The following is a 25,280-nucleotide window of genomic DNA, read 5'->3' on the forward strand; positions in this document are numbered from 1 at the left end:
AGGGTGCTCAAGGGAGCAGATGGGGGAGTAAATGCCTTGCTCAAGGGCCCAGAGTGGGGTAAATAAGGCAGACAGGTGCTTCAAATTCCCACTCAACTTCTGTCACTATTCCCCCTCAAAAATGTTGCTGCTCTAATTTAAAGCTCAAAACATTTGTTACACGAGTCCCCCACTCACAGTTCACTGTGCAGGATGAGTTCAAGTCATTTCACACTCGGTATCTGGGTCCTTCGTTTCTCTTGCCTCCAGATGGAAAAAGAGCATTAATAACAATCACCATCAATTTCCTTTACCTGCTTCTTCACGCAGGGCTGCAGGCAGCTGGTGCCCATCTTCATCAGTCATCGGGCAGGAGGCGAGCGACGCCCTGGACAGGTCTCCAGTCCATCACAGGGACACCCTGGACAGGTCTCCAGTCCATCACAGGGACACCCTGGACAGGTCTCCAGTCCATCACAGGGACACCCTGGACAGGTCTCCAGTCCATCACAGGTTCTCTTAGACAAACGTTCATTCTCAACCAGAGCTGTCAATCAACCCAACATGCATCTTTTGGGACTGAAGGGGGAAACCAGAGAACGTCCACAAGGTATTAAAAACAATTTATTTGTCCAGATTGAGTTGATCACTGGGGTAGAAATTTTTTACTTTCCAGTAACTTTGAGTTCATTTTATTAGAGAAAAAAGCTCCAATTACAAACTTGTACCTTTTAATCTTTTTCAACAAATGAAAAGTTAAATTTTATAGTCTACAGATCATTTGCTCAGGTTTTTAAATAGTAAGAAAGCATTTACATTTGTTTTTATTCAACGTGACCACAGCTTTACTCCTTTAAACGGGAACCGATTTGATTATTAAACGAATAAAAGTTCTTCTCAAAAATATGAAACGTTACAGAAATTAAAATGTACCTAAACGCTTTAAGAGAAAGCGTTTGTAATGACCAAGTATATAAACTCCATCAACGTCACAGAAATAATCAAGGTTAGGCTCAGAAAGAAAATATTTTTAATCGGCGAGACAAAATAAAAAAATGAACACAACTTATAGATGTGCAGAAATATAAAACAGTTGTGTACTTAAGAGCAATTTACTGGGTATTAGTTATGATTCATTGATTCTTTTACACCAATATCTGTACAATAAAACAAATTACCTGTCACAGCAATAAAATCAGTTATTTTATTTGTGATTGCAGTTAGCAACAAAACAAAAATCCACAAAAATACTTTTATTTGGTGAGATAATACAAAGGCAATACCAGGATTTTTGTACTAGGTGCTTTTCTTGTAACGGTTTCATACTATTCATTTTGCATGATTTAAATACAGATGTGTTCATTTCTGTGTCTTACTTTGCTTTCTGCGTGATAAACATCCACACATCGTAAAATGTACAATCGAACACGCGTCAGCGACTCCGCGAAGTAACAAAAGCAGCATTTTCAGACGAAACATTCCTGTTCACCATCAAAAACACCGGTACTGTTCTTTTAGCTGTATTACTGTAACGTTATTTGTGACATTTACAAGTTCAGCATTAACTGTGGTCCACAAGTTCATCCTCTCCGGCCGCATCGTTTGGTCCTCGTTCCTCCTGCAGGAGCAACAAACCAAGGCCACACTCAAAAGGCAACGCAGAAAATTAAACCCTAAACTTAAGAGACCGTTAGCTCCCGCTGCTGTTCTCTACCGCCTGACTTCAACTATTTGTCTGAGTCGACGTCTCCTCGTCGTGGAAATATGGATGTTCAAGTGCGTTCAGGGCCGATATTCGCTTCAAAGGGTCAAACGTCAGCATTTGCTGTGAAGGAAAGAAAACAATAAAATGAAAAAATAAAATGAAATACAAACTATATATATTTTTTTAACTTAACCTTTTAAACAGATACCGTATAAGTCGCACCTTTTTACATAAATTTGCATGTCCTGCGTTTTATACACTGAAGCGACGTATTTAAATATATATTTTTCTTATATTTAAAACCAATTTTTGTCTGAAATCTGACGATTTCGTTCATTCTGACATGGAAAATATTGAGCATTACCATTTTCAGCCACTAGAGGGCCCTCAAGCAACATGGCAAGCCAAGTGTTTCATTAATAGGTAAAAGTGGCTATTAATGAGACACTTGGCTTGCCATACAAAGCCACCTTTGTCTCGTTCTGGAACTCCTGGCGCAAACATTAAATCAGCTGCGTTTCGCTGCACTGCCCAGGCGAAATGCCATTAAAGTGCATTTATTACGATAAGTTAAACTGAGACGCACCTTTACTATAATTTTGAGCAAACAAATTGTTTTTAAGTGTTAATCTTGTTAAATTCTTGTTAAAGTCCTCCCGTGCACTCTCCCGTGGCTGCCATTTGGCAGCCAATCTATTTGTGGCACAACACCGGCCCACGTTTCTGGGTGGTCAGCGGTGACACATAATAGATTCAACTTATATGGCAAAGCGACTTATTTGTGTTTTTTTCCACTTTATCAGATATATTTGGACTGATACGACGGTGAAACGTGTACGGCGGAAAGTACGGTAATTTCATTGAGTCATGAGAACTCATTTTCAAGACAGCCCTGTTTGGGAGCAGATGGTGGGGGTTAAGAGCCTTGCTCAAGGGCCCAGAGTGGGTCAAATGAGCATGGAGGCAGGTATGGGTGTTTCACCTTTTCCACTCACATTTTTTGATCTTGGCACAGGGAGTTGAACCGGCAACCTTCTGATCACAGCCCACCTTCTCTAACCTCTGCGTCACCACTCCCTATGTGGCTCTGGTTTATAACACACTCTTTTAATCCTATCCTGAAAATGTGCAGTAGCAAACAAGCAATCCAAAAATCTGACATTTATCTCAGTCCATGAACGCACCGTAACTAAGCATAAATTCCTCATTTGTAAAACCTTTAAAAAAAAATTCCAAGCAAAATTCTAAAGCAGGCAAATGAAGATTTAATAGTTTGATATGACTGTCAAGCTGTATTCTGCCATGCACATAGAAATAAATGCACAAATTAACACATTTCATAGTAAATAGTTGTGTAAAATATTTTAAAAACACTGCTGAACTTGTTTTAAATGAAGCCAGTAATATTGTGAAAATCTATATTTTAAAAAGCGCAAAGAAATTAAGGAAAGCTCATAAAGGAGATATGCCATCATTAATTTTTTCTCTTGAGGTTTAACTGGTAGCTCTGACTTGCGTTTTGTTTTATTTGTTTATATTTTACTTCCATATAAATGTATATTTCTTTAAGTTTGCTTAAAGGCACATATTTTGTACTGGTTGTGATCTCAAAAACGAACCACATTAGTCCTCGAAGATTCACATTTGGCATTTATTTATTTATTGTATTGTCTCATTTCTATGGGCAGCTGTGGCTAAGTGGTTCGAGCGGTCGTCCTCCAATGCAAGAGGTGGGGGTTCGAATCCACCAGCAGTCACATGCTAAAGTGTCTCTGAGCAAGACATTGAACCCCTCGTTGCCTCCGATGTGTGTCCCATCAGTGTATGAATGTGATAAAGCTCTGATTAGTCTGTAAAGATCTAGTAGAGTGCTGTCTGAATGGGTAAATGCTTCACAGATTGTTGTGTAAAGTGATTGGAGTATCTTGATATGATAGAAAGGTGTTATACAAGTACAGTCCATTTACCATCTATTTATGTGCAACTGATCTTTTCATTTGCATATAAGTTAGGAGGGACGTGACCACATCTATTTGTTGCTAAAATCAGGAGTGATAATCAGATAATAATAATAATCTGCCTTACCATCAAAAGTTTGGACCCCTGCTCATCTATCTCTGGAACAAAATCTGTGATTGGGCGAGCTTTGACCGGGGCAAAGTTCCTTCTTGTTACTGTAACACCGGCCGGCCAGTCCTCCTCCGGCGGCAGTCCGATGACCCTGGAAGGACAAAATTGTTGAAAGCAGACTTTTTTTACTTAGTCCTAGTCGCTGATGCAATGCAAACTCCGTTACTCACTCAAAAATCTTCCCAAGCTGGTCCATTTCTGATTCTCCACAAAACAACGGTCTAAAAAAACAAAAAAAAAAACAGAGCAAGTGTAAGGTTGACTAAAAGACCGGAGACGTTTGTCTGCAGCAATTTCTCTCGTTTGTGCTCGACGGCAAACGGAAACAGGACGTTCTTTAAACAAGCTTACACGAGCTGGATGCTTATCAATGACAGTATGAGGCAAAACATAAAAACAGCTTTATTTTAACTTAATTGATGTTGTTTTACTTTGTTTTTAATACAGGACTCTTTTTACTGGTTCGGTGTTTTAAGCGTTAAACTTTTGCTCTTATACATCGTTTGTTCTGTAAGGCACTTTGGGCTCTGCAGTGAAGTATTTTATAAATAAAACTGGTACGATCCGGTTAAACGATGTTGTTAGATTATCATCCTTTTCATATTAATAGTCCATAAAATAATTTAAACACATTAACTACATGGAGAATATTTTTCACCACATGATGGAGCCACTGCGCACATCACTGGGCTAAACAACTCCAGCTGTGATCATCTCTAAATGAAACCTTTGTTTTAATTCAGCCTGCGAGATGTGGACCGTCGTCGACTCAGTGAAACAGGAGTTTGTTAACAAAACGTAAACAGAAAAGCTCAGCATCTATTTTAAACCCAAAATCATTAAAAGTTATATTAAAGTGAATAAACCAGATCATTTCCTTTTCATCCCTCTAAACTCTTCTAGAGGCAAACACCATTTCTTCTCAGACGCTCACAGATAAACTAATGATTCAAATCATGTACCAAAATTATATAAAATAATCTACATTCCAACATATGAACAAGAATTTACAGTACAACGATATGATTTTTCTTCCTGAACGGCGACTCACTTGCATCGGAACATCTCACTGAAGATGCAGCCGGTGCTCCAGATGTCCACAGGAGTAGCATATGTGGACTGCAGCAGAACCTCAGGAGGTCGATACCACAGAGTCACTACCTAGAAGACACAAACACAGAGCCCACAAATGTTACTAATCCCACAGATTGGGGTAATAACCTGTCGGTAACAAATCTTTTTTTTTTTTACAGTTTAACTGAATTTTAGCTGAATTTTGTTTTGTTCCAAAGCTTTCCACACATATTTAGGTAAATAAAAATAAAAATTCACAAGGTATTATTATGCTTCAATATATATATTGAATATAAACCAGGTTAAAACCAAAATTCTAGCATAAGCACAGTAAACACCACCTACTAAACCCTTACGGGAGGACTTTAACAAGAATTTAACAAGATTAACACTTAAAAACAATTACTTGTTTGCTCGACTTTATAGTAAAGGTGTGTCTCAGTTGAACGTTTCCTTAATAAATGCACTTTAATGGTTAAATTTGCTGCATTTCGCCAGGGCGGTGCAGCGAAATGAAGCTGATTTTACATTTGCTCCAAGTAGCAAGCAGAACAAAGGTGGAATCTATGACAAGCTGATTATGTCATTAATAGCTGATGAAGATTCTCAGTTATCCAGGTTCAAGCCAAAAACAATAAAGTAAAGTATAATAAAAAAAGTCCAGTTGTTTTGTCCTGAATTTTTTTAATTTGTCATTATAGCTACTCTATTACATGATACAATGGCATGCCTTAATACTCTGCTACCATCTAGTGGCTGAAAATGGTACAGTTCAATGTTTTTAGTTAGAATGAAAATGGTCATATCTCAGTCAAAAATTAGTTTATAAAAATGGGAAAAAAATAAATAAATATGTCACTTCAGCCTATAAGTCGCAGGGCATGCAAATTATTTTTTTAAAAAGCAACTTGTACGACGAAAAATACGGCAACCAGATAAAATTCCTTTAGTATACACTTTAACATCCAGCAGGTTCTGTTGGATCAAAAACAATTAGAGCAGTGGGGAAAAAAAAAGTTGAAATGACAACCTGTAAAACGAAACATCCAGAAACATAATCTTAGCATGGAGCTGTAAAACAACCCTGCACGGGGCAGACATGAACTTTTCGCTCTGAAATGTAAACCGTGACTTTATTTTTTAGCTTCTAAAGCCCTTAAAGCAACAGTCCAGCTCATTTGAAGTGGGGGTTTGTGGAAAGTTTATGAAAAATATCTTCCTGGCTGTGGATACCACTTTGAACAACCTCAGAGACTTTAATTCAGAATGACACAATAACAGCTAATTTGAAAATAAGGCGGGGGTGGGGTTTTCTATCATTTTATCATAAAATAATTATAACAGTTCATAGAGGTGGGGTTAACATCTATTTTAAGATGCATTACCTTTTGTGCATGATTAATTCTGAATACATTTTCTCAAATCAAAAATATATTTTCTTATTTTAATCTGTGCATCCAGTTTAGGATAAACATCATAAGATTACCAGATTACTAGAATCACTTTCTTCTATATCACTTGGAAACATCTTGTCCCAAAATAATTCAGAAAAGCTGATCCATGCATTTATCACTCCTATAGGTTGGACTGCTGTAGATCTTTATAATGTGGGTGTCCAAAAACTCTTTAAAAAGTTTTCAGCTGATACAAATCCTGCTGCTAAAGTTCTGACGAGAGTTAGAAAAAGAGATCGTATTTCTCCAGTTTTAGCTTCCACTGGCTTCACGCTCAGACTGCAGGTTTACTTGTGGTTCCTAGAGTTTCTAAAAGTAGAATAGGAGGCAGAGCTTTCAGTTCTCAGGCTCCTTTCTTGACGTCCCATCTTACTTTAAAGACTAGGCCCAAGAATTTCCTTTTTGATTAATCCTATACGTAGTTAAGAGTTAGCGTGGGTTTCCTGAGCTATCCCTTAGTTATGCTGCTATAGGCTTAGACTGCTGGAGGACAAACTTGTTTACTCTTTTCTTTTTTACAAAATGTGTTTTGGTATTCATAAAAAAATAAGTGCTTTTTTTTTTTTTTAAAGAGGCCCACAAAAAGATGGGCGTGGCTAAAAGCAGCTGACCAGTGTTAAAAACCATTTCCTCTCTGCTGTTGTCTTTACTTGCTCTACTGTTTGTTTGTATTTGCATTTTTTTTCCATCATTAACGTGTTTCTTTGTCTTTCTTCCAATAGAAAGTACACCTGGACCTGCCATCCTGTGTGTGTTTCTCCTTCCTGTCCTCTCAAACCCCAGCTGGCCGAAGCAGATGGTCACTCGTCCTGAGCTTGGCTCTGCTGGAGGTTTCTTCCTGTTAATAGAAGGGTTTTCCTTCCCACTGTTGCCTGTGTGCTCGCTCAGGATGGCAGACTGCGACAAAGTGAAGATTCAACGCAATCTGCTGGCTTCTTTAGATAGATACCATACCACTTTATTTATAAAGCACTTAAAAACAGCAACAAGGCCAGCCAAAGTGCTGATAGATGGATAACATTTACTAATTGGAATTGTATCATGTACGTGAATGTTTCTGTACAGCGCGCTGAGATGGTTTTTACTGTGAATTGGCACCATTTAAATAAACTGAATTTAACTGGAACTGAAATAAACGTGTATCCCAAACGGACTAAAGTGTGAAGGTTACAGGTTAGTTTTGTATGAAATAGTCCTACCACAGGAGTGAGAGCCATGTGGCAGCTGTAGACCTTGGCGAGTCCAAAGTCAGCCAGCTTCACCTGACCCTGACTGGTCACCAGAATATTCTCCGGTTTCAGGTCTCTGTGCATCACATGGTTAGAGTGAAGAAATGCCAGGCCACACAGCAGCTGCCTCATCAGATCCTGCAATAAAGCAACCATGGCACAGCAAAACCAAAACATGTTTTAAATTAAAGTAAAGTTTAAAGACAAAATTATAAAACCCACATTTAGTTTAGTTCTCACTTTAATGCGGTTGGGAGATAACCCTGCAGCTGGAGCTCTCTCCAAGTATGTCTTCAGGTCTTGATCCACATGCTCAAACACCAGAGTGACTTTGGTTTCCTGAGCCGACCTCTGGGTGGCACAGACGTCCATAAGCCTGGTGGTACAAGAGAGGAAAACATGACAACTTGTGTCAGAGGTGAAAACGGCAGACAGTAGGTAAAAACACTTCGTGACCATGTTACCTGACCACGTTGGGGTGGTCAAACTGCTCGAGCCGTCTCAAAAGTGCTACCTCTCTGACCGTGGAAACAGGAAGGCCATTTTGGTCTGTTTGGACACGGACGTTCTTCAGAGCCACAAACTTCCCGCTCTCGGTGTCCCGGGCTTTGTAAACGGTCCCGTACGCACCACCGCCAATTTCTGCCACCGGCTCGTAATGGAGACTGGTGCAATGGGCCATCGTTCAACCAGACTAAAAAAACAAAAGGTGCAAAACACACAGAAAAGTGACAGTTTAAATGCTACGATGGAAGACTTTTTTGTTTGTTTTTTGAGTTAAGAAGTCAGATGAAACGTGGCCTTCCAGGATGAAAAAAGAAAATAGTGCCTCGCTACTTCTCGGTTCGACTTTCACAGACTTGTTCTTTCGCAGTTTTTCAATGATTGTAAAATTTAATATTACTCATGTGATTGGGATGGTATGGAATAAAAAGTTAACGAAAAAATACTTGGGACAGGCACCGACATTTTGTAGTTTTCTTTCAATTAGCCTACGCTGTAATGCCAGTCAAAAAAGAACTACACTACCCAGAAGTCAGAGCTTCTGGCCACTGCTTTCTGCCAAAATGGAGTGAAAGTTTTCATTCGATCCGAACCGGACTAAAAAGTTTGGTCCTTATTCATAGTGACTTTGGTGCTCAGTGGATGCAGAGAACCAAACGGAACCCACTGGGAATTGGACCAGGACTACTTCCAGCTTCACTGGTCAATCCGAGAGCTGCTTGCCGGCCCAGGGAGCCTCTCGAGGGGGGAGGCGTTGCTTGAAGGTCCGGTGTCTTCTACAGAGCTCACCCGGACTTTATTCATCCGGATCCCTATTTGGACTCGATCGGGCCCATCGTGTGGTTTTGTGCTGGCTTTCTGAAGGTCCGGCTCTCTCTAAAAGCATCTTGTGCTCAACGGCTGCAGAGCGCCGATCAGAACTGGACCAGAACCAAACCAAGGCTGGCGAGTACCTATATACAGTAAAATTTAGCAGTAGCTACTGTAAAGTATGTTGTTAAAATTATGTAGGTTTATGAGTTTAGAACATTGCAAGAATGTGGTTTATAAAGCCTTAAAATATATATAAATACTAAATATAGCACCCCTACTTCATGGTTTTTCCACCTATCACAGCAGGGGGTGTGGAACGTAACCCATGCGATAATAGAGGGACTATGTAAATAAAATAAACTTTAATCCAACATTGTGAAATTTTCTAGTTTATCCAATTTTTTTTTTCATACTTAAGAAATTAACTGTGAAAAACTAAAATCCCCAAATCAGGAGCGTTAGTTCTTCTGGAACCATGAACAAATGATATTTGACTACATTTACATTGCACAATACAGAAGAAATTCTCAAAACAATCTTTTTCAACCAAATTACAAATGTAGTCCAAAAGTAAGTTGACCACTGCTCTGAATGTAAAATGCATGTTTAAGCAGAAACACGTTCTGCAGAACCCATTGCAACACTGTCTTCAAGAGATTTTTTTTAGGGATGCACAGAATCACCAGCATGGTATCGGCTGATATTAGCGTTAAATATCGGCCATTCCATTAAAATAACTCACCGATATAAAAGATGCTGTTTTTGTATGACAACCCAGTGACGAGGACGCCTGCAGCACCAGCACAACTCGATGACATCACACGCACCTACCTGATCTGATCGCGGCAGAGAGGAAAATTCAAAATGTCGGCGGTGTGGAAGTTTTTTCCGTTGATGATATTGGATTTTGAAGATTTTTGGACTTCGTTGAACCTCACTACATCATCCTCAGTCAAGAAATATTTTTCCAACATAGCCTTACCTGAGCTACAAGCCGTCATTTCAGACGTCATTGAGAAGCTAATAGCCGATAGCACTTGGGTGAGTTTTACCACAGACATGTGGACGTGAAGTGTTAGCCCCGTTAGCATGATTTGTCTTACAGCACAATGAATAGACAAAAACTTTGAACTTAAAAAGGCTGTCCTTCGTGCACAAGAGTGCAGAGGATCCCACACTGCAGCTATAGGAACCTGGAACAAACCTCCACAAGTGAAACAGCATCGCAGGTGCCTAATGCTAATAAATAACATTTAACATTTTTCATTTAATATAAGTCAAAGTGCTATGCATATCATATGGCTGTTACTGAATATATGTCACCAGCTCTTACGCAACTTTTGTAGCAAATAAGCCTAAATAAGAGGGCTATGTTCTGACAAAGGAAAGTATATTAAAAGTATTGGTATCGGCCAAAAATCCAATATCGTGCATCCCTAGATTATTTCCTAGTTGCTCAAAATTTTAATTCTTAAGACCTACAGGCAGGAAATAGGCACCCAACTAGAGAGAAAGTCATCCTACCCCTTCCTTTTCTTTAAATCAAACCAGTTTGGTAGATTTCCCCAGTTCACCCAGAACCCTCTAACCTACTTTCATCCATTCAAACCTGTCCACCGTCTCAAAATCAACAGAAGAGTCTTTTAGAGGCCAGCTTTCTTTAAAGCGTCGAACAATGAGCAATCAAGCACACGTTAAAGGATCCGAGCACTCACCCGGAGCAGTGAGCAGCTGTAGGTGTCCTGTTGCCTTTGTTAGGTACGACACGTGGTTTGTGTCTCTGCAAGTCTTGTTCCTGCTTTTTTCGTCCACCTAATCACTGGCAGCATTTCTGCTGAGTAAAAGTGTCACAGATAAAGGTAGATCCACCCTTCCTGTTCGGCAACAACAAACACTGGACCTTAGAGGTCTTTTTTAAAGAAGCTCGTAAACTTCTTTGGACTAAACCCCGAGTGGCTCTGTTAAAAAACATCTCGAGGAGAAATGATTGCAATAAAAGGAAAAGTGACTTCAGCTTGATTTCAACAACCCTCTCAAACTCTACACATCCACCAAAAGTAGACCCTGAAAGTTATTACCTTGATTTCCACTTTATTTCAAGTATAATTAATATTTATGAGGCTGCCACAGTTATAACTTGAACATTTGTTTTGAATTAAACATTTCAATTTTTAGACAAAAGCTGCATAAAAAAGTGATATTGACTGTAATTTTTTAAAGATGACTTTGTTAATAACTTTTTTTAATATTATAAATTGCCATTTTTACTGAATTTATAGATGCGCCAATTGCTCTGAAAAAGGATAGATGCTGATCATTTTTGCCTTGACAAGTTCGTTTTTTTTTTCCGGGCCATGAATGCATCACAGCTTGGCACTCCCTTGAACACACCATCAGTTACAAATCTAAAAGTGATTTTTTTTTTTTTCTCCAATATTATGTAGGAACTTAGTGTAAATCATTTTAAACTGAGGTCTCGCAGGCAACAAAAAGGATTTATCCTGTTATATAGAGACTTTTTGTTTTCAGGAATGCAAATCAAAATCACAATGGTACAAGGTGGTCTATAAAATGGGATAATCGTAATTATTTTATGTTAAAATTTTACTTCTGTTCGAAAACTTGGAAGGACGTTATTTATTAATTTTCAGTAGCAGAAAAAAAATATGACCTGGTGCAAGTTTGGATATAGTAGATTTATTTTAGTTTTAGATTTGACTTCGCGGTTCGTTTATCGCGGACTCGCTCTATCGCGGTTTTTCAAAATAAGATTGGACACGACACACAATTGACTGATTGATGGATGAGCCGCACGATCGGCATGGAATTTTTATTTAAAATAAATTATTTTAAATTATTTGCCCACGATGCAGGATAAATTTCCTGCTGCAGCTGATCAGCTGTTCTCCATGCTGAGAGGAGAAGTGGGCGTGGCCAAGAACGCTTGCTGGTGGCCGAGTGTACAGCCGTGGCTGATACCATTTATTACTTGTACTACTATTCTTACTTTGCGGTTTTTCACTTATCGTGGGGCTTCGGAGTTACGGATCCCCCGTGATAAATGAGGGACTACTGTACAGGTTGGTTTTTTTTTTAAACAAATTGTTTGGGTAAATAAAAGATATTAGTTATAGTACTTAAACTAATTTGGCAGGTTAGAGCCACACGAAAATCAGAATCGGCCAAGAAAACTGCAACAAGCGCATCTTTGGAATCTGACTCTTGTTGGTGTAAATTATAACTGGATTAAATTAGGATGGACTACAAGACTTAAACAGATGGATGAAGCTAGATTTCAAGTTTTTTTCCTTAAAGCAGAACGTGTTGTGAATTGTTGCTAAATTAACAAACTGACTGGAACGAAGTTGGATTTTTATATAAAAATATGTATTTCTCAGACAATATGAAACTGCATTTTTGGTCTAATATTAGTAACATACTGTAAGTAAAAAAAAAAAAACAGATACATACTGTACCCAATACCTGAAGACTGAAATAATAAATAACTTATTGGTGTATAAAGATTTCCTTTTTGTTCTCCTTTTCTTTCGACTGCTCTCTTCTTCAGGGGTCACCAGATTGGAGCAAATGAGGGTGGAAACAGGTGTGGGTGCTTCATCAATCCCACCCACATTTTGATGTTGTCGGTACCGGGAGTTGAACCAGCGATCTTCCGATCATAGGCCCATCTTCTCTAACCTCGACACCACCACTCCCAAAGTGTAAAATGTGCATAAATATTTCCATAACTGGGTGAAAATGCCATAATTCTCTCTAACAGTATGACCAGCTTTGAGCAGATGTGTCTGAAAGCACTAAAACGTGAATACAGTATGTTACTGTAATACTTTTTGTAATCTAAAAAAAAAATAAAAATAGTTGCATCAATATTTGACTAAATACACACCACATACCAGTGATAATAACTAGATAAGCTACTAAACCACAAGTACTAAACAAGTTAACGTTGCAGAGGAAGAGATGCTACATTTCTTCCTCGTGTGCAAAAGAAAGTTGCATCAGACTGTGCACACGCCAACTTGACTGCATTCTTGTCTGTCACCGTCTGAAAAACAATTGACACAAATTTATCTACATATACTACAAATGTATTAACTACGAAGCAGACTGGAGATGTTTTTTTTTTAAATTTTAATTACTATTTCTTGCAGAAAATTTGTCTTCTTCTGATTCAGACTGTTGACTAGACAGCCCAGACGTGAAACAAGGAAGAGGTCACTGTTGGTGTCAATGGTTAGAGGGGCTGTGTATGCATGCAACTTTCAGTGGAACTATCTTCGTTTTAATGGAAGTAATTTTAAAAAAATGTTAAAGGGATGTATAGACTGGCAACCATGCATTTGCTTCAGCCAAGAAAAGTAGAAATGTAGCACTAAAAAAAGATGTTTGAGCTGTTATGTCACAGAAACTGGAAAGTAAAAAGCTAAAAAGTAGAGTTCATATCTCTGCGGACTTCACCCTGAGGGCAAGCCACGATACAATCTCTACTTCTTAAGGTTAAACTCATGACCAACCGTCACACTTGTACCAGACAACGAGGAGCTTCTTGACGTACTGCTGCACAATGTGGTAACCAATGAGAGGAGGACATTTAGGAGATGCACCTCTTGGAGACATTTTCACTGGCTAACATCAATAAATGCTACATTTGTTGGGAATCATCTCTAATCTCCCTCTGGGAAATAATGCAGCCACATTTACGCACCTCTGCTAACTCCTTCATGTTTAATCTACACCTATTTATTTATTGTGTTGTATAATTATGACAAGTGTGCTACAACTTTAAGGCCAATTTATAAACCAAGTAAATGCTGCAACATTCAGTGTTTACAGTTTGTTGACGGAGCCTTTCCAATAAAATAAACTGGTGTCTCACAACTCGTATAGCATGTTCTCGTACAGAATTCTAGAATTGGCTGCATGTTGGAGCAGCTGCGTTACTTTCATTCTGAGATTTTGCTTTTGTAAACTTTAATTCCTCGTTTTCTGGATGTAAATCACATTTTTTTGGATGACTGTTTCCTCTGGTATCGGACGCTGTGCAGCTGGAAGGATTTTTACTGAAACTTTTTTTTAGTTTTGGACATTTGTTGTGATGCATAACCATGGCAACAAGGGAGTTTTCTACAACCAACAGCAGCTGATTAACATCTCAAAAGCTCAAATAATATCTCAGTTACAGCCCCAAATCTCAAATGAGTTGAAAAGGATGTTCAGTGGACGCATTCTCATCTACCTGCCTGCTGTGATGAACGTCACTGCACCTCAAACAGGAATGCCACTGTCAAGGAAATAACAGAATGGGCTCAGGAATACTTCCAGAAAGCATTGTCAGTGAACACAATCCACCGTGCCATACGCCGTTGCCAGCTGAAACTCTATAGTGCAAAGAGGAAGCCATTTCTAAGCAAGCTCCACAAGCTCAGACGTTTGCACTGGGCCAGGGGTCATTTAAAATGGAGTGTGGCAAAATTGAAGACTGTTGTGTGGTCAGATGAGTCACGATTTGAAGTTCTTTATGGAACACTGGGACGCCATGTCATACGGACCAGAGAGGACAAGGATAGCCCAAGTTGTTATCAACGCTCCGTTCAGAAGCATGCATCACTGATGGTATGGGGTTGCATGAGCGCTTGTGGCATGGGCAGCTTGCATGTCTGGAAAGGCACCATTAATGCAGAGAACTATGTTCAGGTTCTAGAACAACATATGCTCCCATCTAGATGTCATCTCTTTCAGGGAAGACCCTGCATTTTTCAACACGATAATGCCAGACCACATTCTGCAGCAATCACAACATCATGGCTACGTAGGAGAAGGATCCGGGTACTGAAATGGCCAGCCTGCAGTCCAGATCTTTCACCTATAGAGAACATTTGGCGCATCATAAAGAGGAAGGTGTGACAAAGAAGGCCCAAGACGATTGAACAGTTAGAGGCCTGTATTAGACATGAATGGGAGAGCATTCCTATTTCTAAACTTGAGAAACTGGTCTCCTCTGTCCCCAGACGTCTGTTGAGTGTTGTAAGAAGAAGGGGGGATGCCACACAGTGGTAAGAATGGACTTGTCCCAACTTTTTTGGGATTTGTTGACGCCATGAAATTTGGAAACAACAGATTTTTCCCTTAAAATGATACATTCTCTCAGTTTAAACTTTTGATCTGTGATTTGTGTTCTATTCTGAATAAAATATTAGATGTTGGCACCTCCACATAATTGCATTCAGTTTTTATTCACAATTTGTTTAGTGTCCCAACTTTTTTGGAATCCGGTTTATAGATGGTTGGCTACAATCAGTCAGCCTTGTTGGAAGACACCTTCAGGGCTTTTTGTTTTTAGGTTTGCATGCTTGGTTAAAACGCAACAGATCTCTCCTGGGCTTTTTCAATTATTCATTTCAAACAGTTAAAAACACTTGAAGTAGACTGACATATGTATCTGCTTTTATACAGTTTTTAAATAATTGGTAAAGTCTACTCGAGTCCTATGAAAACAGATGTATTTGAAATCAAAACAGGGTGTGGCTCACAGATATGTAGACCAGGTGTCCCTACCTTCTCTTGTTGTTAAGGCCAAGTGTTCTGATTTTAAGGAAGCTTGATCAAGTTTTTTAGATGTATTTTTATTTTACTATTATATCCCATCCCATGGGGTGGCTGAGTGGTTAGAGCAGAGAGTTGGGGGGTTCGATTCCACCAAGTCACATGCCGAAGTGTTCGAGACACTGAACCCCTCATTGCCTCCGATGTGTGTCCCATCGGTGTATGAATGTGATAAAGCACAGGTTAGTCTTTGTAGAGATCTAGTAGAGAGCTCTATGAATGGGTAAATGAGGGCACAGATTGTGTTGTAAAGCACTCTGTATCTTGATAAGTTAGAAAGGTACTATATAAGTGCAGTCCGTTCATTTACATGGAAGTAGCAGGACTTGAAACTTGCACTGAAACTAGTTGACGAAGCAGCTCATCCCATTCCAGTTTCAACTTCCAGGTTCATTTCAGTGGTCTATCAGTTTACAGTCTATGTTGCTTTTATTGCAAGAAAACTAAAGACAAGCCAACCAGAACATTGTGACGGCAATTTGCTATTATTCTTTACTAAATAAAATGTGTTTACAGTCTGTTGTAACCAAAATCCTCAATGATGATATTAGTGGTCTGTGTATCAAACATACAGCACATAAAGGACTTTACAAAACGTAGTGTTAATATGAGCAGCAAGGTGGAATAAACTCATCTTTAATCACTTGCTGTTAACTGGTTAAGAACCCTTTGTTATTCCTAATATTCACTATTAATAGCCCAATTTTAATATTTGGTCATACATTTGGGAATGAATTATTCTTTTGTTTTTAGTTCAAGTTGGTTTATTGTCATTTCACTACATGTGGTACATGAGGTGAAACGAAATTATGTACACATAATCTATTACTTTGTCATATGTACAACTCTGCCTGCAAAGAATTCTAATCATCCAACTTATAAGACAAACTTATGGCAAAAGTGGAATTAAAGAGCACTGAAATTAACTAACTTTGGTGGAAATGAGTTGTTTGTTTTTTTTAAACGCAGGACACATACATACACCTCCACATACACACAAAAACATATGGCTCTTTGACAAATTGTATACTCAGAATTCAGGATTGTTGAACAGACATGTACACAAGAAAGTGGCTATTTCATTCTGCTTTATGCTTTTTGGGCATTTCCTCTTCCTTTCTGTGTCAGATCGTGACTTCTCACTCTAACAACATCTCATTTCCTGTAACAGTGAGTAACAATGGAGCAACTTCAGCACATCTGGGGAGTTCACAGAGTTTAATACCCAGCTGTTGCACAGCAGCTACTGAGCCCGTGAAGGCAGCATCGATCTGCTGACGTTCAACCTCCTCTATTTGATTTATTTACTGATCAATCAGTTTGGAAGCAGGCCGATGGGTACTGAAGGTCGGTGGGCGGAGGCAGAGATCAGCAGGCCGGGAAACAGACACGTGGTGCTCCTCCATGGCGCTCCTTTGTTAAATAAACTAAGAAAAGTGCAGCAGCAACAGGCCCTGACGTGGCGGAGGAGAACTACAGCCGGTGGTGGAGGAGGCAGACACACCACTGCAACTTCCACTTCTGTCCTAGACTGTAAATATAAAAGTGAAGCAGCTTCATTTAATCAAACACTTACCTCGGCTCTTCCTCCTCCTCTGTGTTGAAGCGGCAGGAGAGCTCAACTAGATCGAAGAGGGAAATGTGCACATTTTCTGCCACGTCCAACTCGTCCAGAACCGGGTCAGAGCTGAGCAGGACCGGTCCAGGATAGAGTCAAACAGTAGCTGAGATGTGCAGAAGCCAATCAGGAGGTATGATTTTCGACCTCCTCTTCTACTTTTTCCCGTTCGTTTTCTTTCTGCTTCTGGCAACTCCGTCAGGGGGCGGGGCCAGGTCTGTTGGGAGGCGGAGCAAAACTAGTCAGGAGGCGGGGCAAAGGTTTCTTATCCAATTCAGTTTATTTATATAGCGCCAAATCACAACAGAAGTCATCTCAGGGCACTGTACAGAAACATTTTATATATATAAAAGTTAATAACGTTATTTATCTGAGGAGCAGACTGCTTTGAGTTTAACTTCATCGCTGACGCTCGTCTTGAGCAAGCATGAGGGCGACAGTGGAAAGGAAAAACTCAACCAGGCTCAGGACAAGCGGCCGTGCTTCGACCGGCTGGGTTTGAAACGAACAGGAAGGAGGAACAGATACACAATGGCAGGCCGAGAATAACATGTTTAGAAATAGTATCAAATGTAAACTATTCAATTTTAACAATTAATTTTAAGAAATGAGGTCAATTTGTCCTCTAGAAGTCTAAGTGGCCACATAACAAGCCAACCCTAACTAGGATTTATCAAAATCAAAATTTATTATGAACAAAAAAAAAAACAACTTTAAGATATGAAAGCTGTGAAATACTCAATTTTTTAAATTTTATATATATGTTTCGAACACAATTTCTGCATGAATAAATACTTTTAAAACTCATCAGTGTTTTTGTAAAAATTGCATTAGAAAACAGCAAATATTCCTCACCTTTGCTTACAACTAAATTCAATCAATCATTTAAGACTAATTACGGACGTATTCCCATTAGGGTTGTGAATATCTTGGCACAACGTATTTCTTGGCCCCAGCTTTTACTTTAATGCTGGTTCTGTCGTGTCTCATCCTTACAGCTTTTAGTGTCTGTTTCTGTTCAGAAGAATAGAGAATAAAGCTGGATTATTGCTGGGCAGTCAAAGTGGTTAGTACTGTTGTCTCACAGCAAGATGGTCCTGGGTTCGAGTCCACGCTTGGCCCTGAGGTCTTTCTGTGTTTGTATATTATCCTCCTGTATGCAGGTTTTTTTTTTCCAGGTACCCCGTTTTCCTCTCCGAGTCCAAAAACATACATGTTTAAGCTGCCTTCAGACCGCCCATGAAACAGTGATTGATGATGTCATTATGATTTGCCTGGTTAAATGCTAACTAAATAAATAAATACTGGTAAATAAATAAAACGAGCAACTAAAATCAAATCTCCCAACTGATTTCCACCTGTATGGATGATGGTCCTAACCTAAATGAAACTAGAGGAATTGCATTTCCTGCAAAAATGCAGTTTGAATGCATATTGCCAAATGATTTTCACTAAAATTTGCAGAAGTTGAAACAAGCCATAGACATGTTTCATCACTAAACCATTAATGCGAGGTGAAATTGAACAGCTGACATTTGCTGAGAGCAGGAAAATAAAAGTGGAAAGCAGTATAACAAACGGCAGAAATGTGTAGAATAAGCTGAAAAGAGTGGAAATGTAGCAAAAATGAGCAGAATAAGCTGAAGAGGGGTTGATTAGATCAGGGGTTCCCAAACTTTTCCATGCCATGGCCCCCAAACAGCATTAGCTTCTGTCCAAGGCCCCCCTCGCAAACGCTACAAAATAAAGAAACATAAACTTTTAGAATGTTTTAACTTTTATTCGCTATATTCAATAAAGTATTAAAGCTGCTGAGCATAATTTTTTTTGTTAACTAGCATGTTTTAAACACTGTTTTATATTCCCACTGAAAAAAACAACAACTTTTCAACAAACTGTTGACCAGAAGAACAAAACAAAAGAAATCTAACCTCTCTCTCAAGCATGTTTATCTGTAAATAACAGATACAGATTGCCCTATAGTGGGTAATTATTATACTATTTTTTATTATTTTTGCTTTGGTTTAAATCTTCTTCTCTCCAGCTCTCTTGTGCCACGTAGCGCCCCCTGGTGGCCCCCCAGGGGGCCGTGGCCCTCCCGTTGAAAAACACTGGATTAGATTACAAAAAATCTGTAGTTAGCACAAAAAAGTAACTGAAAAAGTAAAAAAAAAAAAAAAAAAAAAAGAGCTGTAATTAACCGAAATAGACAAAAGAGTATAAAAAGTTTTAATTATTAAAAAGAAATACAATGGGTAGAAATTAGCACAAAAATAACAGAAAAAACAGACAAGTAGCAGATAAATACCTTAAAAGTAGCTAAAAAAGCAGAGTAAAGCTGAATTTCACAAAAAGAAAAACCTATAGAAGAAAAAGGCATCTATTTAGAGCAGAGCCTACAAAACTATATTCATTTACCGGTACATAATGAATTCATCCCATGTTTCAAATGAGTTTTTAAAATAATTCATAATAAAAATGCATTACACAGTTGATAATGCAAACGTTTACGTAATAGATGGAGTCCATGTGGAAGAAAAATGCTCTATGAATTCAGTTTGAGTTTTGTGAGTCAATGGTACAAAGAGTTTTAATTGCAGTCAATGACTCGTCTAAGGTTACTCATTTATTTTTAAAGTTTGTTGCTTGGTTACAAAAAGACTGCACAGTTTTGCTCGTCCTGACTTGTGCTCACAAACTTTAAAGCCGACTTTCAGTTGTCTTTAAGTAAAAGTCAAATGTTGACTTTCAGTTCAAGGTCTACACATCAAATCCATTTACATGTTTCTTTGTTGTTGTTTTTTTGTACTTTTGCAGTTTTGCCTCCCGCAGTAGCAGTAGAAGTTCTTTTTGAATTCTACAGAAAGTGTGAGCAGAAGATGAAACTTATTGCAGTGACATCACTGGTTCTCTCAGTAGCCAAGACACACATTCATACTCGATATAAGATAAAAGAAGTTTATTTGTCATACACATTATCATGAATGTATGTGACAAATAAACTTTCAATTAAATGTACTTTTAAATGCTCCAAGACAATCAAGAAATTGAAATAAAAGTTTATAAAATATATTTGTTTACAGTTATTGCACAGTATTAATTATCCATAAGGTTAAGTCCGGTCCTCTGGACTGGATTCTTGTTTGATGAAACATTTTGTCTTTTATCTAAAAGTCTTCTTCAGTCTGAGATCTTGCAAAAAGCTCAGTCTTATAAATAACACCTTATCATAGTGGGTCAACCAGTTTGCTGCTGACTGTCAGAACCAGCTACTCACATGTAAAAGGCGACCATCAGTCTTAACAATGAATTTTTAACGCCCTATTGTTTGTTACGCCATATTGTTTTGCATTATTAGTGTTTAGTGTGTATCTTAGATCTTTTGGCGTGCCGTTTAACGTCTGTCTTAGTGTATATCTTAGATCCTTATAAACTGTTTCTTCTTTACACTTTATATTTTTGTTATTGTTGAGTGTAACTGGGACCCTGTGTACATAATTTGGTTCCACCACATGTATCACATGTGGTGCAAATGACTATAATAAAGATACCTTGCCCAAGACCTTGTAAGAGGAGGACAGTTGAACACGGAGACCCTCACCCCTGTTTAATGATGGATGGGTTCTTTTTACAAAGATGGCTGCCTTCACTCCTCTCTCAGACCATCGTTCCTCTCTATCCAGGATGTGAACATCTTCATCCCTGAACGAGTGACCGCTGGCCTGGAGATGAGTGTGAACTGCAGAGTCTTGGCCTGATAGTGTTAATCTTCTGTTCTGGGCCATCCTTTTTGTCAGTGGCTGTTTAGTTTCCCCAATATATGACTGATCACTCTCCTGGCACTGACCAACATACACAATATTACTCTGTTTGTGCCGGGGGACTGGATCTTTGGGATGGACCAGTCTTTACGGCAATAAAATACAGACATTTCTTTTTGAGAAAGAAGCTTACAAATATTTAATAAAATGTTTAGACATTTTCATTTAAGATTTGAAGGCAGCTTTTAATAAACACATCTGTAAAAAGCACAATAACAGTGCAAACCAGTAAGAAAATGAAACTACAATATTTGTGCTGTAAAACGTCTTGATCCTTGGTGTTTTCTGCTGTGTAGGACTTAATGAGGACATCCAAAGATTAAAATAACCAAGTTACAAGTTATGTTTTATTACTTCAAAGCAACCACTGTTTAACTTGAGGATAGCGATGATAACTACCGGTATACTAGAATGGTTAGCAGAACTTTGTTGGAAATTCATTCATGGAATTCCTTTTCATTTGAATGATTTTAACACCTACTTCTGCAAGTTCTCTTTAAAGTATTTACCTGCTCATTGCTAAAACAACAGTTGATTGTTACCAGAAACCTTGAAGAACGTTTTTTTTTCCCTTGCAAAAAGCCGTCGTAATACAATCAGGTGTGGTTCAAGCAAACCTGTGCTGCAGAGGAAAGGTTCATTTGAGTTCAATGATCAATTATTAATAGCACCTCTCACCCACCATACTTCAACATCAGCAGTTTGGAAGATTCAGACTTTTTTAGAAGCTTCTGTCCAGCAAAATACAGCTTGTTTTATTTGTTTCAGTCCGATTTACTTCAACACAGGATCTCTGTGAGATGCAAATAATTTGAACAGATGAGGCAGCAAAACTGTGTTTTTACTGGGAAGCCTTGGGGAGTCTGATGTTTTTGGGACTGTTGCTTGTGACACAATTTATTCAAAATTCAAGGCACATGTGGGAGCTACTGATGACCCCAAACACTCCGAGTCTGGCAAGTGTGCTTTGATTGCAGCATCAAGAGACTTCACCTTTACAATCAAGTGATGACAGTTTAGCATAAGCTCTGCAAAAGAGTAGAAAAAAAACAGGCAACAAATGCTTAAATACAGGTTTGCACCTGAAAAATCATGTACAATGCAAACAGGTTAGTATTAAAAATGACCACAGACAGCTGACATCGTCTTTAATATCTGTGCTGTGTCACAGATGATTCACACGACTCACTGTTCACATCACACTCCTTTTCTTTTATCTCTTTGTTCAGGTTCAACTATTTGTTAATGTTTCCTCACTTCTTGTTTAAGCAGCTTTCATCTCTACCAAAAGAAATTATTAACCAAAATTCACATTTTTGCTTTCTTTGTCATTTATTGTCTTCTCTTTCAATTATTTATTAACATATTTCCTGTGTCGTTACTTAAAACGTACTAATATTTATCATGACATGTGCATTAAGATACTGATCAGATAAAAGTCTGGATTTTGTCAGCATTTGTGTGGTCTTGATCTATTTTAGCACAGAAATAATAACAAAAAACTTAGTTAAGCTGCTGCTTATAGAAAACTACAGTCAGAATTGATCAAATCTAATAAAACTAAGTTTAGGCTGTGTTTTAAACGCCACGCCTGTTTGATTTCATCACCATAGGTTACTGTAATTATTGGCCCTGCTTGAACTATTTATTATCTCATCAATTCGGTCAGAAGAAACCTGTAGTGATCTGTGATTTTTGTTTAGTTTTGGTGGTATTTATTGTTTCGTTTGAGCTATTATTAGTGATCTCCTAACAGAAATTAAACTCTAACCTCAATTTTGCTCGCACTGCAGGTTTACTTCTGGTTCTTAGAGTTTCTAAAAGCAGAATGGGATGTTCACTCATCAGGTGAAGTTTTAGGTTGTGACGCTCACTTTGTCTACTTTGCTTAACACCTTCATTTTGGTAAATACTATAATTAGGGTTAGCTTGAATTTCCTGAGTAATCCTTTTAATCAGAGAAAGCTGAGGAAAATCCATCGCAGGACGCCTGCTGGCGCTGACTAGATATTCCCGAGGCTTCAGAGGGTCTGTGCTGGTGAGCTGTAGGGGAACTTTTCCAGCAGGTCTAAAACCTGTAGCTGCATTTGGAGAAAGTTCCCACCCTCTGGAAAACTTCAGACACCTTTCCTGAACCCAGAAATGCACATCTAATTGAACTTTAAGACTTCCTGCCTTACCTTCCAGGTGATGAAATACTTCAAAATACTAAAAGATACGCTCCTCGAGTTATCGCTAATGGCAGGCGGTAGAGAAAAATGGCGGATCAGGTTGTTTGGAAATACTCCACAGACTCCTCCCCCTGACCAATCAGTGACCGACAGTGTTTCTGACGTCACGGCTCGGCTCGCTTGGACCCCTGGAGAAGCCGGGCCAGAATTTAGGGAGGCGAGCCGGTCCCAAGAACCATGGAAAAGACCTCAAACACGCGTCAAGCCGAAAATATCCAACCCGCGCCGTGACAGTGGAAAAGGGGCATTAGACCCGAAGGTGCAGCATGCCCACGATCCCATCCAGTTTGCATACAGACAGAGGATGGGAGTTGTCTCACCATACCCTCGCATAGCTAGACAGTGAGAATCATGTTTTTATTGTGTTTCTCAAGTGCTTTTAATACCATTCAGTCCATCCTACTCCACAAACATTAACCAGCATGACCGTTGACCCACATTTTGTGGCTGAGATCACTGACACCTGCCTTGCAGACTACAGTTTGCCAGGATGAGGGGGAAGTGTTTCCACCACAGTAATCAGCAGTACAGGGGCACCACAGGGAAATGTGCTTTCCCCCCTCATGTTCATCCTTTATACAGAGTTATTTTACACACTATGTCACATGCAGAAATTCTCTGAGAACATTTGGGTGAGGAGGATCTGGTGATGAACTTCATTGGGTTGTGTCACAAGAATCAACTAGAGCTCACCACAAGAAAGAGCAAAGAGATGGGACTGTATGTCAGGGGAATTAAGGTAAAGGTCATGGATGTTATCACATATACACCTCCAGATGCAAGAAGAGGGCCACCTGCATCATGAAGGACCCCACTCACCCAGCACACACACTTTTTGCCCCGCTCCCCTCAGGAAAGAGGTTGAGGAGCATTAAGTGTAGAACCACTAGACTGAGGAACAGCTTCTACCCTGAGGCTGTTAGACTCATGAATCTCTAACCAGAATAATCACTGTGAAAAAAATCACATCATGTTGCTGCTGATCTGTTTCAATGTTGCTGCTGATCTGTTTCATGTTGATGTGTTCATACATGCTCATCTGCTCACACAGACTCATGCTCATGTTCGTGCTGCTGTTCGACGTAACGTTTTATGCTATTAGTGCTTAGTGTATTTTTAGTTTATGTTTTTCTTAGTTCATATCTTAGATGTTATCATTGTTTTTCTTTTGCATTTTATTGTTGAATGTAACTGGGACCCTGTGTACATAATTTCGTTCCACCACATGTACCACATGAGGTGCGAATGACAATAAAGAATCTCTGACTGACTTTTTTATATTGTCCCATATTTTATGTCTGTGAGTTATTGCTTTTTACTGTCAATGCATATAATTTTTCATGTTGTGTGCTCTGCTGAATTTTCTCTGGGATTATAGGCTCAGACTGCAGGCGGATTGACCACATTTCCTCACTCTGATGTTTTTATAATTTTAATTCCCTATATTTATACATGCAATCTGTTTGCTGTCATTAAAGCTACTCGATGTCACGATCAGTCAAAAAAAAACAACAACCATAAAATAAGAAACAAAATCCACACATTTCTTTTTCTCATGTAGATGGTTAATGTTTCATTGAATTTAAGATTTGTAAGCAAAATTTGTGAACAGCCAACGTGCATTTGTATTTTTCATTCAGCCTTTATTTATACAGATTAGTCCCATTGAGCATCGGGGACCAATTTACAAGCGAGACCTGAATAAGAGTGATGACAACAATAGAAAATCATAAAGGATGCATACAATTTTTTTTAAACAAATGAAAATAAAATGATAATTAAAAGGAAGTGAAGTATAACTTCAGACTGGATCGCTTTTGGACAGAATTGGATTTATTATTTGGAACAAAAAATGTGTAATGCCCTGAAATTACTTAATCCCACTATTACTCAAGAGATTTATAAACAAGAAAACGTGAAGAAAAAAAAATCCCCATGTTTTGGTCCTCCTGACACACGCACACATGGACCTGCTGATGGTTTAGCCTTCTCCCTGAGGGAGGCAGCGCGTCCGCGCGTCACGTGACCACCAGCTCGTTGGACAGCAGCTACATCCTGCCTCCTCCACTATGGATGGAGCAACATCTCTGATCAGCTA

General features: G+C 38.9%; 1 protein-coding gene across 1 annotated transcript; it reads right to left on the reverse strand.

Annotated features, from left to right (window-relative positions):
• Positions 1–1,225: 1,225 nt before the first annotated feature.
• On the reverse strand, positions 1,226–17,321 carry cdk4 (cyclin-dependent kinase 4). Its single transcript, XM_037679620.1, has 8 exons — positions 17,089–17,321; positions 8,036–8,265; positions 7,812–7,947; positions 7,542–7,709; positions 4,866–4,975; positions 3,985–4,035; positions 3,770–3,905; positions 1,226–1,804 (listed from the first exon to the last, which is right to left on the reverse strand). The coding sequence occupies exons 2-8, from the start codon at positions 8,251–8,253 to the stop codon at positions 1,703–1,705; spliced, it is 921 nt and encodes a 306-aa protein (XP_037535548.1). The 5' UTR covers positions 8,254–8,265; positions 17,089–17,321; the 3' UTR covers positions 1,226–1,702.
• Between the last annotated feature and the right edge of the window lie 7,959 nt (positions 17,322–25,280).

This window comes from Nematolebias whitei, chromosome 7 (genome assembly GCF_014905685.2).
Source record: "Nematolebias whitei isolate Nwh7 chromosome 7, NemWhi1, whole genome shotgun sequence".
NCBI classification, from domain to species: Eukaryota; Metazoa; Chordata; class Actinopteri; order Cyprinodontiformes; family Rivulidae; genus Nematolebias; species Nematolebias whitei.

Excerpts from the sequence above, each read along its gene's own strand:
- cdk4 (XM_037679620.1), bottom strand. The coding sequence starts at position 8,253 with ATGGCCCATTGCACCAGTCTCCATTACGAGCCGGTGGCAGAAATTGGC. Across the intron at positions 4,976-7,541 it reads ACATGGCTCTCACTCCTGTG|GTAGTGACTCTGTGGTATCG; the intron begins GTAGGACTATTT and ends TGTGTCTTCTAG. Across the intron at positions 3,906-3,984 it reads CAGCTTGGGAAGATTTTTGA|GGTCATCGGACTGCCGCCGG; the intron begins GTGAGTAACGGA and ends TTGTCCTTCCAG.